The 21,067-nt window shown below is 40.9% G+C and overlaps 1 protein-coding gene across 1 annotated transcript; it reads left to right on the top strand.

Moving 5' to 3' along the window:
* The first annotated feature begins 5,883 nt into the window (after nt 1–5,883).
* LOC139472318 (protein disulfide-isomerase A6-like) lies at nt 5,884–18,892 on the top strand. The gene is made up of 12 exons (XM_071254766.1): nt 5,884–6,016; nt 8,246–8,393; nt 8,747–8,804; nt 9,798–9,924; nt 10,128–10,243; nt 11,510–11,731; nt 12,404–12,550; nt 13,902–14,059; nt 16,061–16,133; nt 16,870–16,955; nt 17,415–17,511; nt 17,689–18,892. Exons 1-12 carry the CDS (start codon nt 6,010–6,012, stop codon nt 17,755–17,757), a joined length of 1,308 nt encoding a protein of 435 aa, XP_071110867.1. The 5' UTR covers nt 5,884–6,009; the 3' UTR covers nt 17,758–18,892.
* The last annotated feature ends 2,175 nt before the right edge of the window (nt 18,893–21,067 follow it).

Here is a 21,067-nt window from a genome sequence, read left to right as displayed (position 1 = left end):
GCATGTCAGTATACACAATATCAATCACTGGATTGTCTGGTCTAGACTCAATCATTTACAGGCTATTGTTCTAGCAACAAACATGCATGCACGCATGCACACACACACGTTGCTTGGCTGATTGTGTGTGGTGTGAATCATTGCTTGTGCTTTCAATGATTTACCTGGTCCAGACTTGATCGTTATAGCTGGAATATGGCTCAGTGTGTGATAAACGGGGCACAGGTGGCCCACTCAAAGGCACCACGATTTGCTGTGCATGGTTGCGTCCCTTGGGCACGCCAGAAACCTATGATTGTGGGTTCGAATCCCGGTTTGCCCTGATTATGTTTCTAGGTTTGTCAGCACCATACCCATGCTCGTGGGTTTCACTAAAGTGGTAAACATCTGAGACCTGCATCAGGCTTTCCTCCCACATTAAGCTGACACACCAAGATATAACTGGAATACTGTTAAGAGTGGTATTAAACCCAACTCACTCACTCATTCCGTATGTGATAAACAACATTCACTAACATTCCATTTTTTGTTTAGTTGATGTGCCAATCAAGTTGAACTTTCTGGGCACACAATGAGAACTGCCCATACAGTCTGTGTGTGCAAACAAGCTTCAAATTACAGCGAACAATATCAGCCTGATGCCCCTTTATATCCTGATTAGTGTATGTCATATTTACTTGATGTGACACACCTTGCATAAGATTGTCCAGTAAGCATCATAATAAGGATATGACACCTGGTACCTGCCACACAAAGTACACAACACTGATATGCCATGTGTCAGCCTACATTGATGCACTTGTTCGTTTGTTGTTAAAGGCCACACTCAGCAATATTCTGGCTATATGACGATAGTCTGTAAATAATCTAGTCTGGGCCAGACAATCCAGTGAATGAGCATCGATCCACACTAACATGCAACAACCAATCTGCTCGTCTGACCACCCCATCCTGTTAGAAGAATCGGTTGCTGAAGACCAATTCTAATTAGATCTTCACTGATTGACACTTGTTTTTGGGTATGAGGAGAAGAAATGAGAGTAAGAAATTTGTTCTCGATGTGGAGAGGCTAGTCACTGTCCCATGTTGCTAGGCATAGGCGGTTTCATAGGTGGGGATTCCGGACCACCCCACATCCGAAACCCCTTTTGAAAACCAAATGTAGTATGTGTGTTGACCATATCCAAACAAGCGCTCTAGATAAGCTGCGTTTTTGCGTAGCAAAATACATTCCCATTACCCAACTAGTTTTGAATCGCTGGCGTTTAAGAACACGCTGCGCAATTACGCAAAGTACTCTTTTCACTTTGCTACATGTATTTTTTACATCTTTATGCACTGATTGAATGCGTCAAGAAGTCATCTCCTTATATATACATAGTTTGAAAAACCCGAACAAATCCATGACTTGGTGATGTGGACCGCCATTTATTGATAAGGCCATTCATGTGTGAGAATGATAAGTATAATTGACAGACTGCTAAGGGGCAGAAAGCAATAACATCACAACATATCATGTGATTGCATGAATATGAGACCCGTGAAGCTCAGGGTTAGAATAGGTCTTCAGCAACCCAGGCTTGCAGTAAAAGGCGTCTATGCTCGTCGTAAGAGGGGACGAACGGGATCGTGTCGTCAGACTCGCTGACTTGGTTGATGCATGTCATCGTATCCCAATTGTGTGGATCGATGCTCATGATGTCAATCACTGGATTGTCTGACCCAGATTCAATTATTTACAGACCGCCATCATATAGCTGACATATTGCTGAGTGAGACGTTAAACAACAAACAAACAAACATTATTGTGATATCAAGAAGCTGTACATCAGAGAGAATAACAATTTGAGCTTCAGAGTGAGTGAGTAAATGTTGATTTTCAGATTGAATAAGTGATGATAAACCCGACAAATATGCCTTGGTTTCGACTTTAGGTACGCCGTATGTCGAGCCCCGTTAAGTGGTATTCCGAACAGTGCCGTACGTTGGATGCAAAGAGGATGCCAATATTTCAGTGTTGAAATATAGTTTTCTTTGGCACCCCCAATAGGAGTTGAGGGCGAACGAATATATCTGCCTTGGTTTCAAATATGATCAACATACTCAATTTGATCAGCCTGCTATCAGACTTATTAATCAGTTGATAGAGTTTAATTATTTCCCTTGACCCAGTGTCATCACCTGTGGCCCCCAGACCCCTGCGCTGTGACCCACGTATTAGATAGGTATCAACTTCGTCACTCAAGCTCTATCGCCGAGATCCAGGTGTCACCTGCATGTATCGATTACGTTGTTGAACTCTGACACGGAAGTACCACCATGTCGGGCTCTCGCTCAAATTGAGATATCATAAGAATTAATCACACTTATTTAGATATTTTTTAAAAAGATAAAGCTAATTGACTTGGGATGTTGTTAGTTAAAAAACACATTATCCAATGACATCAACAATCTTCAGTTATGAAGCCGTTTCTAGTGTGACGTCATTTAAAGGGCAAGTTCACACGGAAATGAACCTTTTTTTCTTGTACTTTTTCCACATTAAAAGTGTTAACATAGAAGTGTCATAGACAAAAATATAAAAACATCATATTTAATTAACATATTTTTTGCACTAAAACGATTTATATTTTTCACATTTACCAAGTGTTCTATTTCCATAACAAAAACACCATGGCTTATGTCCCTTGCAATATGACGTCATTGGTGCCAATTGATAAACATTATGACGTCATCATGCTTTGTTAGAGCCGCTTCACGTGGTGTAGGTACAGTTTTGTGATTCTAGCATCTCAGATGCCAGCCAGAATTGTGTTATGCTGAGTCACCACTGCGCCGGAGTGTGTCGTAGACCATGTTGTTTTACCGCAAACTGGTCCTTGATATCTTTTGCGTTGAGAATAGACAGGGACCCAGTTGAATTGGCACCAATTACGTCATAATCTAAGGGGGATAACTCAGGCCTATTTCGCTCATAAAACGAAGGCCTCATAACGGCATATCACTTTCACACTATTGTGAGCTTCCTACTTTCACTGTGAAAAAAAATGAGTGAATGTTTTCAAACACAGATACTAACTAATTCTAAAATTGCGTTTTGTTTAGAAAAAGAAAGAAAGTGATTTTTGCGTGTACACTTCCCCTTTAAGAATTGACCTTCACTTTGTGTGAGTTCATTGGAGTATGAACCTTCATAGAGTGAGGGCCAAACTGTATGAACGTCGGAGCTTGCGACGTGACATGGGCGTATGGATGCACAACTTGCTCTTCAGAAACATCTTAAGCAGCACATGTGTTCAAATCATATCCTCATTAGATGAGAAAGGTCTGTAAAGAACTACCTCAGTAAGTCAGTCACAATGACAGCGCGTCGAAATACATTTACATCAAGTACAAGACGTCAAAATGGCCGACACGATAAACGTGAATGGAGAGATTTCCGAAGTTGTTAATGAACGTGTGGCGGTTACATGTGTACGTCATCATTGATCAACTGGCCGATCATTGAAAGGTGAATAAAGATGCGTCAAACAGACACTAAGGTAAATTCATAGATTGCTGGAGACGGTCAATGTCAGCCTTGGCACGGATCGAGTCGACACTACGATAGTTTAGATGTGCATTTCATCATTTGTTCATTAGGATAGGCCGCAGCGAGGATATTCGTGAACAATCATGCAGTCACGCTCTCTGACATTTCTCAATGTATACTGAAACGCTGAGACCAAGAATAAAGGTTCTAAATGATCAGAAAGAACGCTTATGTGTGTTTTCGTGCTAGAGAATTCCCAGGGGTTTGCCCAGGAATGTGGAAGTAGTCCGTCAGTGTTTACGTCATTTAAAGAACACGGTCTCGTGAAAAACGTATGAACGTCAAATTGTGTCGTTCATACACTTATGAACGTCAATTTCATGGTCATGTGACCAACCTCTCGTACAATGGAAAAGCCGTATATCGTGTAAACTTCAAATTAAAAAATTATTCGACTTTACATCACGAAAAGATTCGAATGACGTCAACAATGCCATCCGGCTGACGTTAACAGTACACTGGTGCGCTAAAGTGGTATTTGCAGTAGTTCACATGCGATACTTATAAACTCCGTTATGGAGTAACCCTAGGGGTAATTACTAAAAGTCATACAACCCCAGCACTTATATATCGGCTATTAACAAATCCATAGAATGATAGATAGGTCGCCCAAAGAACAGTTTAAGGCACGCTGCCGCAGCTTGTATTGATGGCAACCAAATAACCAATAGGCTGTAATGAAATGTTATTCCCAGTACAGCTCACGTGTTTAAATCAATAATACAGGCTGTTGGCACATGAGTCTGGAGTTCTGATGAAAAAAATATCATTTTATGCCGTTCTTTATTAACAATAAAATACCCAATCTCTGTAAGAACAATACTAGCGTGAGACACGTTTGATAGCAAAATAAAGACATACAATTGTATCATTCCAATCAGAACGTCATTTGCTTCCCATCCCCTTTGCCATCGTTATATTGTTATATCATTATACGTTTATACCGCGGCAGTTAAGTCTGAATTTGATATGGTTAATGAGTATAGATTATATGTAAGTGTTACTATTTCCTGACAGTTTTTTTATTTAATACGTTTAATATTATGTTCAAAAGCACAATCGAGTGGAGTGGAGGTGTTGTACATTTTAGATCGTGAAATATGTTTCTATTTCATGCCCGGGGGTGGTCGGGTAGCCTAGTGGTTAAAGCGTTCGCTCGTCACGCCGAAGACCCGGGTTCGATTCAGAACATGAGTACAATGTGTGAAATCCATTTCTGGCGTCCCCCGCCGTGATATTGCTTGAATATTGCTAAAAGCGGCGTAAAACCATACTCACTCACTAGTTAATCTGTGCGTAGACATTAGAGCAATCTGTCCTACACATGGATGCACCTGCCGTCGGCGTAACGTTATCTGATGAACTTGGCTCCCTGGCGGATGCAATAGGAGGGATACATTACACTCTTCGAGAAATACGATGATGATGATATATATGTTCGTGTATTATATCCATGTGTAAAGTTCATGTAAATAACAATACTGTATCCACTGTGGCGACATCGCCATATTGTGTCACAAGGACTGTTTGTCACACGAGCTTGATCGCCGCTGGTATGTTAGATACTGCTGTCATACATTTCACAGCTACATGTGTGACGACTATTTAAAATAGTAGTTTCGACCAGACAAACCAGTGTACGATATGTGGTCAACGTAACATTCAACGTCGTCGTTTTAGAAGATGCAGATTCGGCTTGTTCACAATGAAATCCAAATACCTCGATTACTCATTATTCACTGTGGCCACCGAATGTTCATTTATTCGGCTCTTTCAACAAACAGGGGTCTCGTGGATATATTTTGTCAAGAAATCATCATGCAGCTGCTTCAAACAGTATGAAAGAAATTGAAGATCGTTGAAGATATATTTTTAGGAAGAATGTACTCTGCAATCGATTGTCTTCCGGTATTGCGCCCTGTCACCGCAATTATAAATATCTTCCTATCAAAAGGTCAAATAAAAGATATATGTTACATATCTTAAGTGTCCTGTCCTTTTTGAATTTATAATTGTAAAATTTGAGCAAACTATCACAATTTAATAATTCATAACCGGGTGAGACAAATGCTTGGAAGTTAAATGGAAATAGATATTTCTCCATTTTCTCGTCGGTATTAGTGATTATTTTTGGTTATAACAGTTCAATATTACTTGTTTGAATTAGGGTTTATAACATATGTTTGGATACAATGTGACATTCATTGATCGAATCGTGTGATGAGGAGAGTTACTTCCCTTGGAGGAAAGTACCGGCTTATATTTGACACGTACTGCAGCTGTTGTCCAATCAGAAAACTCCACGATCCGTATTGGAGGGCCTAGTCAACGTGTGTTGTCTCCACGCAAAATACACACTAAGGTATCGGCTTGTTCATTCAATCTCGCAAACCCGGTTGGTGATAGACGTGCACAACATGTTAGGTAAGTGCTTCATGACCTAATACATCTAACGATAATTCAAGATTTTTTCCCCACTGTATGTTTTCTGTAGACGCGAGGGCGATGCAGTGCCACGAGTGGCACCAAGAGGTGTTATTATTGTTCCTTGTCACCAGTTTTCGTGAGCTAAACAGCTGAATTCGTGATTTCGAACAGGGACGCATTTACTGATATTGGTATTGATATAATTAATCAGTAAGTTGCTGGTAAGTGACAACATTTGCGTCATGTTTGACAAAGCGATTTTGGTCAATTCAGACGATTTACGTGTATTCATGTTTGGGAGCCCACTTGTACGTTTCTTTGCCCCCCCCCCCCCCCCCCCCCCCCCCCCCCAAATCCAACATTTTTCTTAATTTCAACACATTCAGTGTTCTGTTTTCCTATTCTGGACAGGCTGTAACAACTACGTGAAATGTTATATAGATTTTTTTCTACATCATTTATGTATTAATGATGACATTAATACAAATCAGAACTTTACGTCCGTGCAGATGTTGGAATTTATCAAGACCTTTCAAGACCTTTTCAACTGATTGATGCATATTTGCATGAGACATTTCCTCTTCCCGGTTATGAAAGTAGAAATAGTTTCATGTCAAACGATAAGTTTTTTATATATATTTTCTTTTTAAAACACAGTAAAACATTGGTTAAGAGAATGTGTTCGTTATATCCTTAGTTCGTTACAAGCAAACCAACTTGTCTCATTTTAATTTCCCCACACTATAATACATTCAAAATTGAGGGATAAAAACAAAGGAACCAAGCCAACCGATTTAAAAGATTTTAAAAAGTGCTTTTGCAGCCACAACAATCACGTATGGGAGGTGTCCTATTCAGATTTAATCAATCAATCAACAGCTGTACATTTTACGGACTGTTGCCCCGAAAGCCTGGTATTGTACTCAGGTCTTGTTTGGTAGTTACTTGTAATTACTTCAGTAGTTAACTGCTTGTGTCTGACATTAATAGAATTGGCCAAGTCTGTTACACATATAAGAAAAATCAATATATGGCCTTTTTAGGTAATAGAGAGTTTGTTCCTCAACTGGGAAGCCCACTCATCTAAGGTGTTGGAATTTGCTGTGCAGAGTTGCATCCCTTGGGTTCTCTAGAAACCTGTGACCCGGTTCGCCCCGATTATGTTTTTAGATTTGTCAGCACTTAAGCCAAGCTTGTGGGTTTCACCAAATTGATAAACGTTACAGACCTGCGTCACTTCAGGCTTTCCCCCCACATTAAGCTGACATGCTATGATATAACACGAATACTTTTTACTGTGGCATTAAGCTCAACTAAGTCACTCATATAACTATACAGTAAACTACGTTGATAATGAACACTCTTATAACAAACTGACCAATACAACAAACTTTTTTTTAGTCCTGGCCATTTGTTGTATATATGCTTATTATGAACTACGGTTATTACGAACTAAAATTAGTGGTCCGTTTGAGTTCGTTATAATAGTAGTTTACTGTAGTTTATCTTGCCATAGACAATATGAAAGAATCGGATGTTCTTTAACATCTTTTTAGTAGTATATAGTGTAAAGAAGTCAGGACTTTTGAAATACATGTACAGCGGAACCCTTTCATATCTGGACTCATGACTAAACCGGTTTCCTACCAACACAGGGCAAATGTGAGGTCCCTTATTTACTATGTTGTTTTCATTCAATAACATCTGTCTTTTCTGGACTTCCCTCACTTGGGTTTTAGGATGAAATTGATATACAAAAGACTCCTTAATTGAGATTATCTTTTCACATGCCTGGCTCACAAACCTTATCAGCTGTTCTGATCAATAAACTGCTGCATGTGAAGCAGCATTGCACAAATATATCGTACTAACTTTCTACTTTCTACTATATCGTGGAAAAGTACATTTGGTACTTGGAGTTGGTTGGCCTTCGCCATAAGTGCAATCACTTGTCAAAGTAGACAAGTTTCATTTTCAAGAAATAATTGGGATCGGGTGGTCTCACTCACTCACTCACTCACTCACTCACTCACTCCGGTCAGTTGTGATGCTATACCTGTATTCTGTGACAACTATTGCTGGCCACACAACTATGCCTTAGGCTGTCCTGAATGTAGATTTTATCTTTGCCTTCTTATTTATCATCTCATTCATTAATGGCTTTATCATCAGACTAGAAACATCAAGTAGGTAAAGCATATGTGAACTTTGTTGTTTGTCTTGTAGGTTGGTCGTTGTATGCTGTGTCGCTAGTGGCGACGGTGTCATGCCTGTACTCCTCGTCAGATGATGTTGTGGAGCTAACCGCCAACAACTTCGACAGGGAGGTCAAAAACTACGATGGAGTTGTCCTTGTGGAATTCTATGCTCCTTGGTGTGTGCTTTGTCAGAAATATTTTAATAAATCATTCAGCATGTCAGTCTGTGCCATGATCTCTTAAGTCTACTTGCACAAACATGGCTCTTAGCGTACATGTTAGTACATTTTAGTCTTATGGACTATTATTATCTGATCTTACAAGACCTAACAGCATTTTCGGACCAGTGGTTGAAGTTACAGACTGTCATGTTCACCTTGTTCGTGGAACTGTCCCACGCCATTTTGATAAGTATTTGAACTTAGAAACGATATGACATGTGTCAGTGAGTAAATTCATTGATGCTGTTTCCTGGTTTTTGTATGGACAGTATGGTATTCCATCATTAAAATTCTTGTCACTTTTGCAGGTGTGGACATTGCCGCAACTTGGCTCCAGAATGGAAGAAGGTTGCTAAGGCTCTCAAGGTGAGTGATATGCATGAATAGTTCTGCCTCCGTGAATGATGCACAATTAAGGCTTAAAAAAATAATACTCTTGGTTCTCAGGCACTGCCCGTATCATGAAGTCTGCCACACATTTTGTTTTCTTTTCCATTTTACAAAAAAAAAGAATAATCCTAATACTTAAAAAACAATGCTATCCAATATAGCACAGTTACTTCCCTTTACATGCGCATTGCTTTACGGTGTGTCTTGTGTCGTGGTGGCTATAGGAGTTTGTATGCTTGTTATGTAGGGAGGCCCTTTCCCAGGTTGATGGTACATAACTATTTATTTGGTTACATACTACAGTAAACTACGGTTATAACAAACACGCTTATAACGAACTGACAGATATAACGAACTTACTTTTTGGTCCCGACTATTTGCTGTAGTTATACTGTGTATATGCTTATAACGAACTACGGTTATAACGAACTAAAATAAGTAGTCCCTTTGAGTTCATTATAACCGGGGGGCACGGGTGGCCCAGTCGTCTAAGGCGCCGCGATTTGCTGTGCAGAGTTGCGTCCCTTGGGCATGCCAGAAACCTATGATTGTGGGTTCGAATCCCGGTTCGCCCCAATTATGTTTCTAGGTTTGTCAGCACCATACCCGTGCTCGTGGGTTTCACCGAAGTGGTAAACGTCTAAAACCTGCATCACTCCGGGCTTTCCTCCCACATTAAGCTGACACGCCGCGATATGACTGGAATAATGTTAAAAGCGGCGTTAAACCCAACTCACTCACTCACTCACTCATTATAACCGTACTTTACTGTAGTTTGAACAAGCAAAAAAATCACAAAAAACCAACAGCCCCCGCACTATATTTTTAAAAGTCATTGCCTGAGAATCAGTTCTTTAATTTTTTTAAGCCTAGGCAAAAGTAGTGAAAAGTTCTTTTAATATTGCTTTTAAGTCTGAAACAATTATGGTAAAATGTAAAGGACTATTCAGATTGATGTCGTGGTTGCAGGGCGTTGTGAAGGTGGCTGCTGTTGATGCTGATGAACACAAAGGACTCGGAGGTCAATATGGCATCCGGGGCTTCCCAACAATCAAAGTCTTTGGGGCCAACAAGAACAGTCCCTCTGATTATAATGGTAAGTGAAAATGAAGCTACTGACTCCCAAGCAAAAACTTGGTGTGGATTAGTGAAATGTTTGATGTCGAGATGCTAAGATTTTGATTTTATGATTGAAGGAAGAAATAATTGCATGGATGCTTTGCTGATACTGTGAGCATTTTGTTTCTTGTATCTATTGTGGCAGGCTTTTTATCTATTTATTTACTTTGTGTTTGTCAGGAGGTCGTGATGCTCAGAGTATGGTTAACGAGGCCTTGAGTCAGCTGAAGAGTATCGTGAATGCCCGTCTCAGTGGCAAGTCTGGTGGCGGCAGTAGTGGAGGCAGCGGTGGCAAGGTGAGATGCCACTTTGTATTTATTTTATTTCAGACAAATTTGTGGTTTGCTTCGTACTTTAGATAACCTTTCTAGACAAGATATCAGTGACTGTGAATGACATACTGATGTACGTATCATGGAATCCTACATGGGACTGACCAATGCTTGACCACTTGACAAGTTATGTGTAGCACTGATAGGAGACAGCACTGATAGTAGGCAGTACTGATAGTAGATAGTACTGATAGTAGACAGTGATGTACAGCAACTGATAGTAGATAGTACTGATAGTAGACAGTGATGTACAGCACTGATAGGAGACAGCACTGATAGTAGATAGTACTGATAGTAGACAGTGATGAACAGCACTGATAGTAGATAGTACTGATAGTAGACAGTGATGTACAGCACTGATAGTAGGCAGCATTGGACAGCACAGATAGTAGACAGCACTGATAGTAGGCAGCATTGGACAGCACTGATAGAAGGCAGCATTGGACAGCACTGATAGTGGACAGCACTGATAGTAGGCAGCATTGGACAGCACTGATAGTAGGCAGCATTGGACAGCACTGATAGTAGGCAGCACTGATAGTAGACAGCTCTGATAGTAGGCAGCATTGGACAGCACTGATAGTAGACAGCACTGATAGTAGACAGCATTGGACAGCACTGATAGTAGGCAGCATTGAACAGCACTGATAGTAGACAGCACTGATAGTAGGCAGCATTGGACAGCACTGATAGTAGGCAGCATTGGACAGCACTGATAGTAGGCAGCATTGGACAGCACTGATAGTAGACAGCATTGGACAGCACTGATAGTAGGCAGCATTAGACAGCACTGATAGTAGGCAGCATTGGACAGCACAGATAGTAGGCAGCACTGATAGTAGACAGCATTGGACAGCACTGATAGTAGGCAGCAGTGGACAGCACTGATAGACAGTGATGTTCCGCACTGATAGTAGACAGCAGTGATAGTAGACAGTGATGTTCAGCACTGACTGTAGACAGCACGGATAGTAGACAGTAATGTTCAGCACTGATAGTAGGCAGCATTGGACAGCACTGATAGTAGGCAGCATTGGACAGCACTGATAGTAGGCAGCATTGGACAGCACTGATAGACAGTGATGTTCCGCACTGATAGTAGACAGCAGTGATAGTAGACAGTGATGTTCAGCACTGACAGTAGACAGCACTGGACAGCACGGATAGTAGACAGTAATGTTCAGCACTGTCTATGATACATTGTTGTAATTGCCTGTCGTCTCCGTCTAGCCCGGGAACCCCGATGATGTTGTGGAGCTGACAGACAGTAACTTCGAGCAGTTGGTGCTGAAAAGTGAAGACATGTGGCTGGTAGAATTCTTCGCCCCCTGGTGTGGACATTGCAAGAGCCTTGCCCCTCACTGGGCTCAAGCTGCCACCTCTCTCAAGGGCAAGGTCAAGTTGGGCGCTCTGGATGCCACAGTTCACACTGTCATGGCTAGCAGATATGGAGTAAGTGATTGGTCATTCGTACCTTTGCTTGTTTAGAGTGCCATGTTATGGGTTGAGTTGGTATTACTGAAAAGGCCTGTGCTAAAATAACTTTGTCTTCTTGTTTTTATGTTGTTAACATGTGGTTTAGATCTTATGCAGGATCAGAAAATATCTGAGACATGCTAATTTCCATGTAAATTCTATATTTATTCGTATTTCTCATACTTCTGTCTGTGTGGATTCTGGTCAGTGGAATTACTAACAACAGTAACCTTTACAAGTTGGATAAGTGACTTCATTGATATTTTTTGGGGGGTTGGTTAATCTAATGGTTAAGCTTTGGCTTTTCTCAAATAATGGGGTTCAATTCACCACATGGATATGATGTGTGAAGTCCATTTCTGGTGTACCCTTACCTTGATATTACTGGAATACAGTAAATGGGTTATAACGAACTCAGAGGGACCAGTAGTTTGTTTTACCATATATACAACATACACATAGGAAATGGATGGGCACAAAAACCAATTTGTTATAGCCGTCAGTTCCTAATAAGCGTATTCGTTAGAAACCTAGTTTACTGTATTGCTGAAAGTAGCTTCCGCCCCTTGTCAATTAATCAAAGAAACTTTCAGTATTATGTGGTGTGTATGTGAAGAAGCAACTTGTAATGGAGAGTAACTTTCCCAGATTCAAGGCTTCCCGACAATCAAGTATTTCCCAAGTGGTAAGAAGGATGGTGCAGAAGATTATGATGGAGGTCGAACAGCATCAGACATCATCGCCTGGGCTACGGAAAAGGCTGCTGCCAACGTCCCTCCTCCAGAAGTGGTTCAGGTAGGTGGAGGTGCTTCAGCACTGAACTTTTCACATAATGCTGGCGGTCATCGGATTCTGGGTTACAAATGGTCCACAAGGCCATAAGTTTTGGGCTAATGGATTGTTGGTCAGACTTGGTGACTTGGTTGAGTCACTGTCATTGTACTCCGATGGTGTGGATTGTTGCCGATTGTTGCAGGATATCAATCACTGGATTTTCGTGTCCAGGCTTTATTGTTTAATGGCTGCATAGCTGAAATATTGCTGAATGTGATGTTATACAAAACAAAACCCACAAACAATACTGAAGTTTCTCCAGGAATATGGGTGGGATGATAACAGTGTAGAACTGAAGGAAGGCCTCACTCACACCCACTCCTATAGGACCACCTGGCTCCTGGGCCCCCTTCCACGGGGGATACGACTATCGGAAACCGGTGTTAAAGTTACCCGTGAAGATCCGGGGTAGAATAGGTCTTCAGCAACCCATGCTTGACGTAAAAGGCGACTATGCTTGTCGTAAAAGGTGACTAACAGGATCGGGTGGTCAGGCTCGCTGACTTGGTTAATGCATGTCATCGTATCCCAATTGTGCGGTCCAGACTCGATAAATAGCTGGAATATTGCTGAGTGCAACAAACCAACCAAACCAACCAGTGTTAAAGTACAAGAGTTATGATCACCTTAGCGCTAAGATGGCTTTGTGGAATGGGGCCCTGATTATAGTCTTGTAGCTACAGCAAATATGTTTAGAGCCAACTCCATTTCACCTGGAGCCTGATTCCAAAGTTTATAGACAATCAGGCTCCCAACTCAAGCTTCACTCGCACACAAGTAGTTCAGCACCAGTGAAGATCCGGGTTAGAAGTAGTCTTCAGCAACCCGTGCTTGTCTTAAGAGGCGACTATTCACGTTGTAAGAGGCGACAAACGGGATCAGGTGGTCAGGCTTGCTGACTTGGTTGATGCATGCATGGTCCCAATTGTCAATGACCAATGCTCATGATGTCAATCACTGGGTTGTCTGGCCCAGGCTTGATTATTTATCGACCACCATCATGTAACAGGAATTTTGCGGAGTGTGCGTTAAACAACAAACAAACAACAGTGTATCAATGTACAAAAAACAATCAAACAAAAGCACAAGTGGTTCAGGTAGGGGGAGGTAATCCAGCATACTGTCACTCATTACGAGAGAAGAAAGTCATCTTCGATGGAAATGTTGGGTGGTATGAAGCTGAATCACAGCAGTATCAGGTATTAAGGGTCATGTTTCACTCACACGTAGGACTAACATTATTAGCCCTGTAATATCATGAGTTGCATTAATTTTGAGGGCTATGCATTGATACTACGAATCTCCTGTTCAGGTGACGAATGCCCAGGTATTGAAAGACAATTGTGAGAATCATCAGCTGTGTGTCATCGCTATTCTTCCTCACATCCTCGACTGTCAGTCCAAGTGCCGTAACGATTACATCTCAATTCTCACAAGACTCGGAGACAAGTACAAGAAGAATGTTTGGGGGTGAGTACCTACATGACCGACTGCCCCCATGGAGTGGTCGATAGACTGACTGCCCCCATGACATGGTCGATAGACCGACTGCCCCCATGGGGTGGTCAATAAACCGACTGCTCCCATGGTGTAGTGGATAAAGCATCTGTCCAGTGTACCTATATGACCGACCGCCCCCCAAGGTGTGGTGGATAGAGCGTCAGTCCAGAGTACATATATGACCGACCGCCCCCCAAGGTGTGATGGCTAGAGCGTCAGTCCAGAGTACATATATGACCGACCGCCCCCCAAGGTGTGGTGGCTAGAGCGTCAGTCCAGAGTACATATATGACCGACCGCCCCCCAAGGTGTGGTGGCTAGAGCGTCAGTCCAGAGTACATATATGACCGACCGCCCCCCAAGGAGTGGTGGCTAGAGCGTCAGTCCAGAGTACATATATGACTGACCGCCCCCCAAGGTGTGGTGGATAGAGCGTCAGTCCAGGGTACATATATGACCGACCGCCCCCATGGTGAGGTTGATAAAGCATCTGCCCAGAGAGCCTAAGGTCGGTAGGTTCGATCTCTGGCCTCATCATACCTAAAGATGTTAATAGATGGCACTTGTTGTTATTATGCCTCGTGCTTGGCAAAAGGACTGGCCAGCTCAGTCAGTATACTGTGTCTGAGTGGGGTGTCCATGTTAAACTGCAGCATGTTTTTCTAAGAAGGCTAGCACTATAAAACTGGCATTAGTCTGGGCTAGAATTGGTCTTCAGTCGTGAAAGGCGACTAATGGGATCGGGTGGCCAGACTCACTGACTTGGTTGATGCAGGTCATTGTATCCCAATTGAGTGGATCGACGCTCATGATGTCAATCACTGGTTTGTTGGGTCCAGACTTGGTTATTTACAGACTGCCCTCATATAGCTGGAATATTGTCGAGTGCAGCGTTAAAAAAGACAGAAAGAAACAGTTAATAAAACCAGCCACAGACAGACACATGCTTGATACACAGTGAATTGAAGACAAAAAATAGTGTATTTATTTACAAAGATAAATATGAGGGCATTCAATTAGTCATGAAAGTTGATTAAAAGGAGTAAAAGACATGTACGAGGGTTGATTGATAAGTTCTAATCATCATAGAAGGATTCGCATAACAGTGAAATCTTCTCTAGTTTTGTACCAATATCGCTTGCCGTGTTGAGCCCTTTTTCTGCAAGTACTTTATCACTGCTTGTTCCTCAATTTTGTCTTTTTTACAAAAGTCACAGACTTGTCACTGTGAAACAATTTGCTCAATTGAGTTCAAAGCCTTTGTGGATGTACTTCTAAGACATCAGGTAGCCTAGTGGTTAAAGCGTTCGCTCGTCACGCTGGGTTTGATTCCCGACATGGGTTCAATGTGTGAAGCTCATTTCTGGTGTCCCCCGCCGTGCTGGAATATTGCTAAAAGCGGCATAAAATCATATTCACTCTTAAGACATGTGACATGTGCAACATATATCACTGTAATGCAATTCCTGTGATATGAGGCTAAGGATTTATCAATCAACCATCATGTAAGGTGACTTATGTTTTAAATGATTTTTTTATCATCAGTTTGTAATTGTCATGCTATAATTCTTAAAAACAGATGAAAAACATGGTATAAGTACTACTGAAACACACATAACATGTGGTGTCTCCTTGTGCAATTGACTTTGTTTGAAATGTACCTCTGTTCACCCAGCAGTGAATGGGTACCAGATAGGATGAGTTAAAAATGTGGTTCTTAACCTTCTAGCGCCTATCCGGCAGTTTGGGTTGTATACTCCCCAGGGAGCTCAGACTGATTGTTGAGCGCACATCCTTTGACTGGAATAAAGGTCTTAGCACTTAGAGCACGCTTATGCATTGAGTACAGCGCCATAGACATGTATTATTATTATTATTATTATTATTATTATTATTATTATTATTAATACATAAGAAAGGATTCCTGTAACTTGAAAAGGGTTATGAGTTGACAACTAATTGTTCTCCCAGGTGGGTGTGGGCCGAGGCTGGTGCTCAGTCCGCTATGGAGGAAGCTTTCGGAATCGGTGGCTTTGGATACCCTGTAAGTAGAATGTTGCCGTTGTTGTGTGGGGATATGGAAACAGAATGATACTAAATTCCTGGTAAGGGAAGCTGACTTTATGGTCATTGGGTAGAAACAATGTCTGCTGAATGTGAATGGCACTTGCATGGGTGGGATGTGCTTTGAAGAATGTGACTGAGTGAGGGATTCATGGTGTGCAGGAGTGCAGGCATTGATGCTTGTGTTCTGAAACTGTGCTTATCTTAGTCAAATGCTTTTAATTTCATATGGATCTACATGGTCCCATTGTCAATATACTAGTTCTAAAATTTACAGTTTGAGTTTTGACCCTTATAGATACGGGTAGAATAGGTCTTCAGCAACCCATGCTTGCCGTAAAAGGTGACTATGCTTGTCGTAAGAGGCGACTTACGGGATCGGATGGTCAGACTTGCTGATTTGGTTGATGCATGTCATGGTATCCCAATTGCAATGATTGATGCTCATGATGTCAATCACTGGATTGTCTGGTCCTGACTCGATTATTTACAGACTGCCGTCATATAACTGGAAAATATTGCTGAGTGCGGTGTTAAACAACAAACAAACAAACAAAACAGTTTTAGTGTGAACTATCTTCATTTCATATGCAAACAGATGTGACAGTGATTGGATGTAGCAATGAGATGTATCATACATTTACCATGCTCTACTTATCTGTAAGGGAACTGAGAGTGTATTGAAATTCACAATACAATTTGTTTTGTCTTGACAGGCGTTGGCAGCTGCAAACAGCCGCAAGATGAAATACTCCTGGCTCAAGGGACCATTCAGTGAACAGGGAATTAATGAGTTCCTCAGGTGAGATTACCTTACACATCCTTTAGACAGCCATGTCCTCGAGATGGCTACCTTGTGAGAGAGCCATGTCCTCGAGAGGGCTACCTTGTGAGAGCCATGTCCGTGAAAGGACCAGTGCCAAATATAAATAAAAGAATGTTGAGTCTCACCTGTAGTAAGGTTTGATTTATCAATGCTTAATATTTGGTGAATTTCACCTTCTAAGCAAAGGCTACTGCTTACCGTGGTAAATGGGAAGTCATATAATTGCTTCCAAAGTACAGTTACAAGTGGTGATGAAATAATTGCATTTTTATCTAAGTGCTTTGAAAAGCAACTTCTCGAAGTTTGAAGTTTTGGGGAAACAGACATTGTGAACTGTGTGCTTGTTTGTGTGATGTTAAGTTGTTATGGGTTCTGGGTTATCCATTATGCAACTTCCATCCCTCCGTTGAAACCTCTCACTCATTTTGTCTTCAGGGAGCTCTCATTTGGCCGTGGATCCACCGCCCCCATCAAGAATGCTAAGCTGCCAACTATTGTGGATACAGAAGCTTGGGACGGAAAAGATGGAGTGGTAAGATTCACACTCTCCTAAGCAAAAATAGAATCTTGAGAGATCTTTTCTGTGCATGACAGCATTTTATTTCTTCAGATTTGGGGCAGATCTTGTTTTGTTTATGATCCCTAACTAAAACTATTCAAAATATTTATTTATTATCTGTTTAACGGATGTTAATTGGTTTTATTACAGCTCCCAGTTGAAGATGATATAGATCTGAGCGATGTAGAACTCGACGATTTGGACAAGGATGAATTGTGATGTGTCGGTCAAGGGAGACAATCTGTGTGGGATATGAAAGCTGGGGATATGCAGCTGCTGCCAAACCTCCAAATGGGAAAATCCACATCATTCAACTAACTTTGCTCACTAAAGGAAAAACTAGAAATTATGAGCAGAGAAAAACAGTTTCGAGAATACATGAATTTGACACGTGTAAATATTATCATTAATTTTATGACCATTGCTTTTGTGACGTGAAAGGAGGTTCTATGCAGCTAAACTGAAGCCTGATGCACCAGGCTTTGTACGGATGATGCGTGTGTGAAGAGTTTTATTGAGTGTTTGAGAGTGCTTGAATAATTGTCACTTTGCTTGTCCATCTCAGTTTGCTGATTATCTAAACATCACAAACCTTCTGTTAAGTTTCCTTAAATACTTCAGTTGTTCATTGAGAAATGAATCTATTCAGCTTTTAATTCTTTGGTGCAATTTTATGTTAAGCTGCTCAGTTGCGAGTTATACATTTGTTATTTCTTGATTATGTTTGGAATGTGATTTTAGATCTATGACAGCACAAATTTCTTACTTAATGCACAGATATAAATACTTAAGATTGGTAACACTGTAAGTTGTTCAGCACCATGACTACATTTCTTGTGAGATGATGCCAACGCACGGTAGTGTAGTTTCAGGACAATAAGGATGTCGGAAATTTAAGGGACAATTCTTCAGAAGTTAGCAGGTTATGTAAATGAACTGGTATAGAGAACAACCTCACACGCATGGTTTGAAATTCAGCCATTCAAAACTATGGTCTTGTGATGGTTCAAATTTATTCAAAACAGACTTGAGGTGGACATCACCTACTGTTTGGACCGAACCTGCCGTCATAAGGCCAGCAGGTACAATCTTGCTGTGATGACTAATTGCAATAGATTTCTCAGGGTCGACATAGAAAATTTATGATGAATCTAGGCCTTCCATTCTGTTTAATACAAGCCAGTGTTTCCTAACACCCTTCACTTACCCTGCGTAACTTAGTTCACACTTTCTAAAGTGCTTGATGTACACTTACCCTGGACACCACATCTTTTCAACATTTGAATAATTACAGCAGATTTACATTTATTTTGTTCATGTACATGTTTCATCAATAATAAACCTATTTATAATACCAACTGGTCTGTTTCAATCACATCACCTTGTGAAGACCCAACTCTGAGCTGTGGTCCGAGTCCCAGTGCCCCTATCCATGTGTGCACAGTCAGTGATTCATATTGATGTGGGTTTGTCTGGTCCAGATTCGATTATATGCAAACTGCCATATATTAATGACTCAACGTCAGGAATTGAAGCTGCCATCTAAAATAATCTTCATATAGCAATGTTAGAGATTTGTAGAGCATTGTAAACCTGTCCACGTAACTGAAAAGGACATCTCTAATCTATACCCCTACAGCAAATTTCGGACAGTGGGGTAGCCTAGTGGTTAAAGTGTTCGCTCATCACGCCGAAGACCCGGGTTCGATTCCCGACATGGGTACAATCATGTTCCCGAGGCAAGAGAGTTAACCGACTTAAAAGTCCAGTTTCCACCCTTGCCAAACTAGGCTGGAATTCTTGGGCTCGATCGTAGCGCCACCAGTGGCTTTTACGAGTTATGTCCTTTCTATGCCTCTCCTACTGAATAATCAGTCAAGACGATCTGACATAATCAAGATCTATATTGTGATAAAACGAGTCTTACATCGCGAAGAGCATCAAATCACGTGAGCACCTTGATTAAAAGCATGAAAAGATTTAGAAAATATCTTTTGACAACGAGTTAGCGGTACACATGCTTTGCAAATCCTGCAGTCGACCGAAATCTGCATGACCTTTTACGAACCGGATTTTGATTTTGGTGCGTGATTTTGATTGGACTATGCATAGACTTGCTAGTCCAGCCAAAATATAACTCCATAATACCAACCTAGTTCGGCAAGGGTGGAAACTGGACTTTTAAAGTCAGTTAACTCACTTGCCTCGGGAAGATGGGGTACAATGGGCGAAGCCCATTTCTGGTGTCCCCCGCCGTGATATTGCTGGAATATTGTTAAAAGCGGCGTAAAACCGTGAAACCCACGAGGTGAACTAATGATCAGGAAATAGATCATGGTAAGCAAAGGGAGACTAGTGGCAGCTTCTCATGAAGGAAAACACAACTCATAATTGCTATAAATAACCTTGTTCATGAATGATGATGCATTGGCAGGACAGCTTCACGATATTGTATCACAAGTTCAGGACATCCTACCTATTTCACCTAAGCATCAGGACACCTCAACATTGCAATGACAAATAAGACATATAAACAGTGCTGTGGCAACCCTTCAAACTACAGACATGACAAAGTACATTCTGAATATTTCTTCAATTATTCAACATTGAACAGTTCAGTGTTGATTGTGTAGAAGTGACTAGATGCCTTGTGTAAAAATCAATAAAATAAGAATTTGACATAATGGTGTCTGTAGAACCTGTCAGCCAGATGTGGTTAGGTCTCAGACAAATCCTAGTTTATACAACTGAATTTGCAGTCCTAAGCAATAATCACACATTATACTTAATGAGAAGAAAAGTTGGATGAAAGAATGTTGTGTTCTGTAGTATAATAAATACAAGGTGAGTTGGCAGATAACAGCCTCTAGTATGAATGTCATAGTTTCAGCTGTACATAACATGTTGACTATAGAAGATATGAGTGTTAAATGTTAAACAAGGAGATACTCAACAGAAACTTTAACATCAAGAAATATGTGATTTGGATAAGAGAAATTTCCACATCCCACTTTGTAATTTTGCAACATATTTAGTCAACTTCTGTCTGCCAAGCTCACAAATTATATATACTCTAAAGGAAAATGGACACATGATAAAGAAACAATGGTAAACATTATACATGTTAATAATACCAAGTACAAGAATTAAAGATGGACCATTTTGCAATCATGCTATTCAAACAACGTATGTGTGTTCCGTTATATATCAATGAAATGCTGCTATAATTGAGGCAGTGGGTATCACTGCCTTGATCATTTTCAGGTGTATATTTACCAAATGAAACGATATCCAAGTATTAAAGTGCTGTTTGGCAAGAACTAGATGATTTCAAATAAAATAGCCATTGCATCAAGTTTCTCATGAAGCACATTTGTTTTTGATTACAAAGTGACATACTCACATTGGAATACAGCTTTTGTAGAAACATACAGTGTTCTTGTATACCAACATTTTACCAGAGTCTGGTGGTATCTTTATCAAATCAGATCACATAGATATAACCAAAAGATACATGACGATACAGAAG

The sequence above is a fragment of the Haliotis cracherodii genome, unplaced genomic scaffold (assembly GCF_022045235.1).
Source record: "Haliotis cracherodii isolate W230 unplaced genomic scaffold, xgHalCrac1.p SCAF_1, whole genome shotgun sequence".
Lineage (NCBI taxonomy): Eukaryota > Metazoa > Mollusca > Gastropoda > Lepetellida > Haliotidae > Haliotis > Haliotis cracherodii.
The sequence above is the reverse complement of the archived record's forward strand: the minus strand, read 5'-3'. Positions and strand labels throughout refer to the sequence as shown.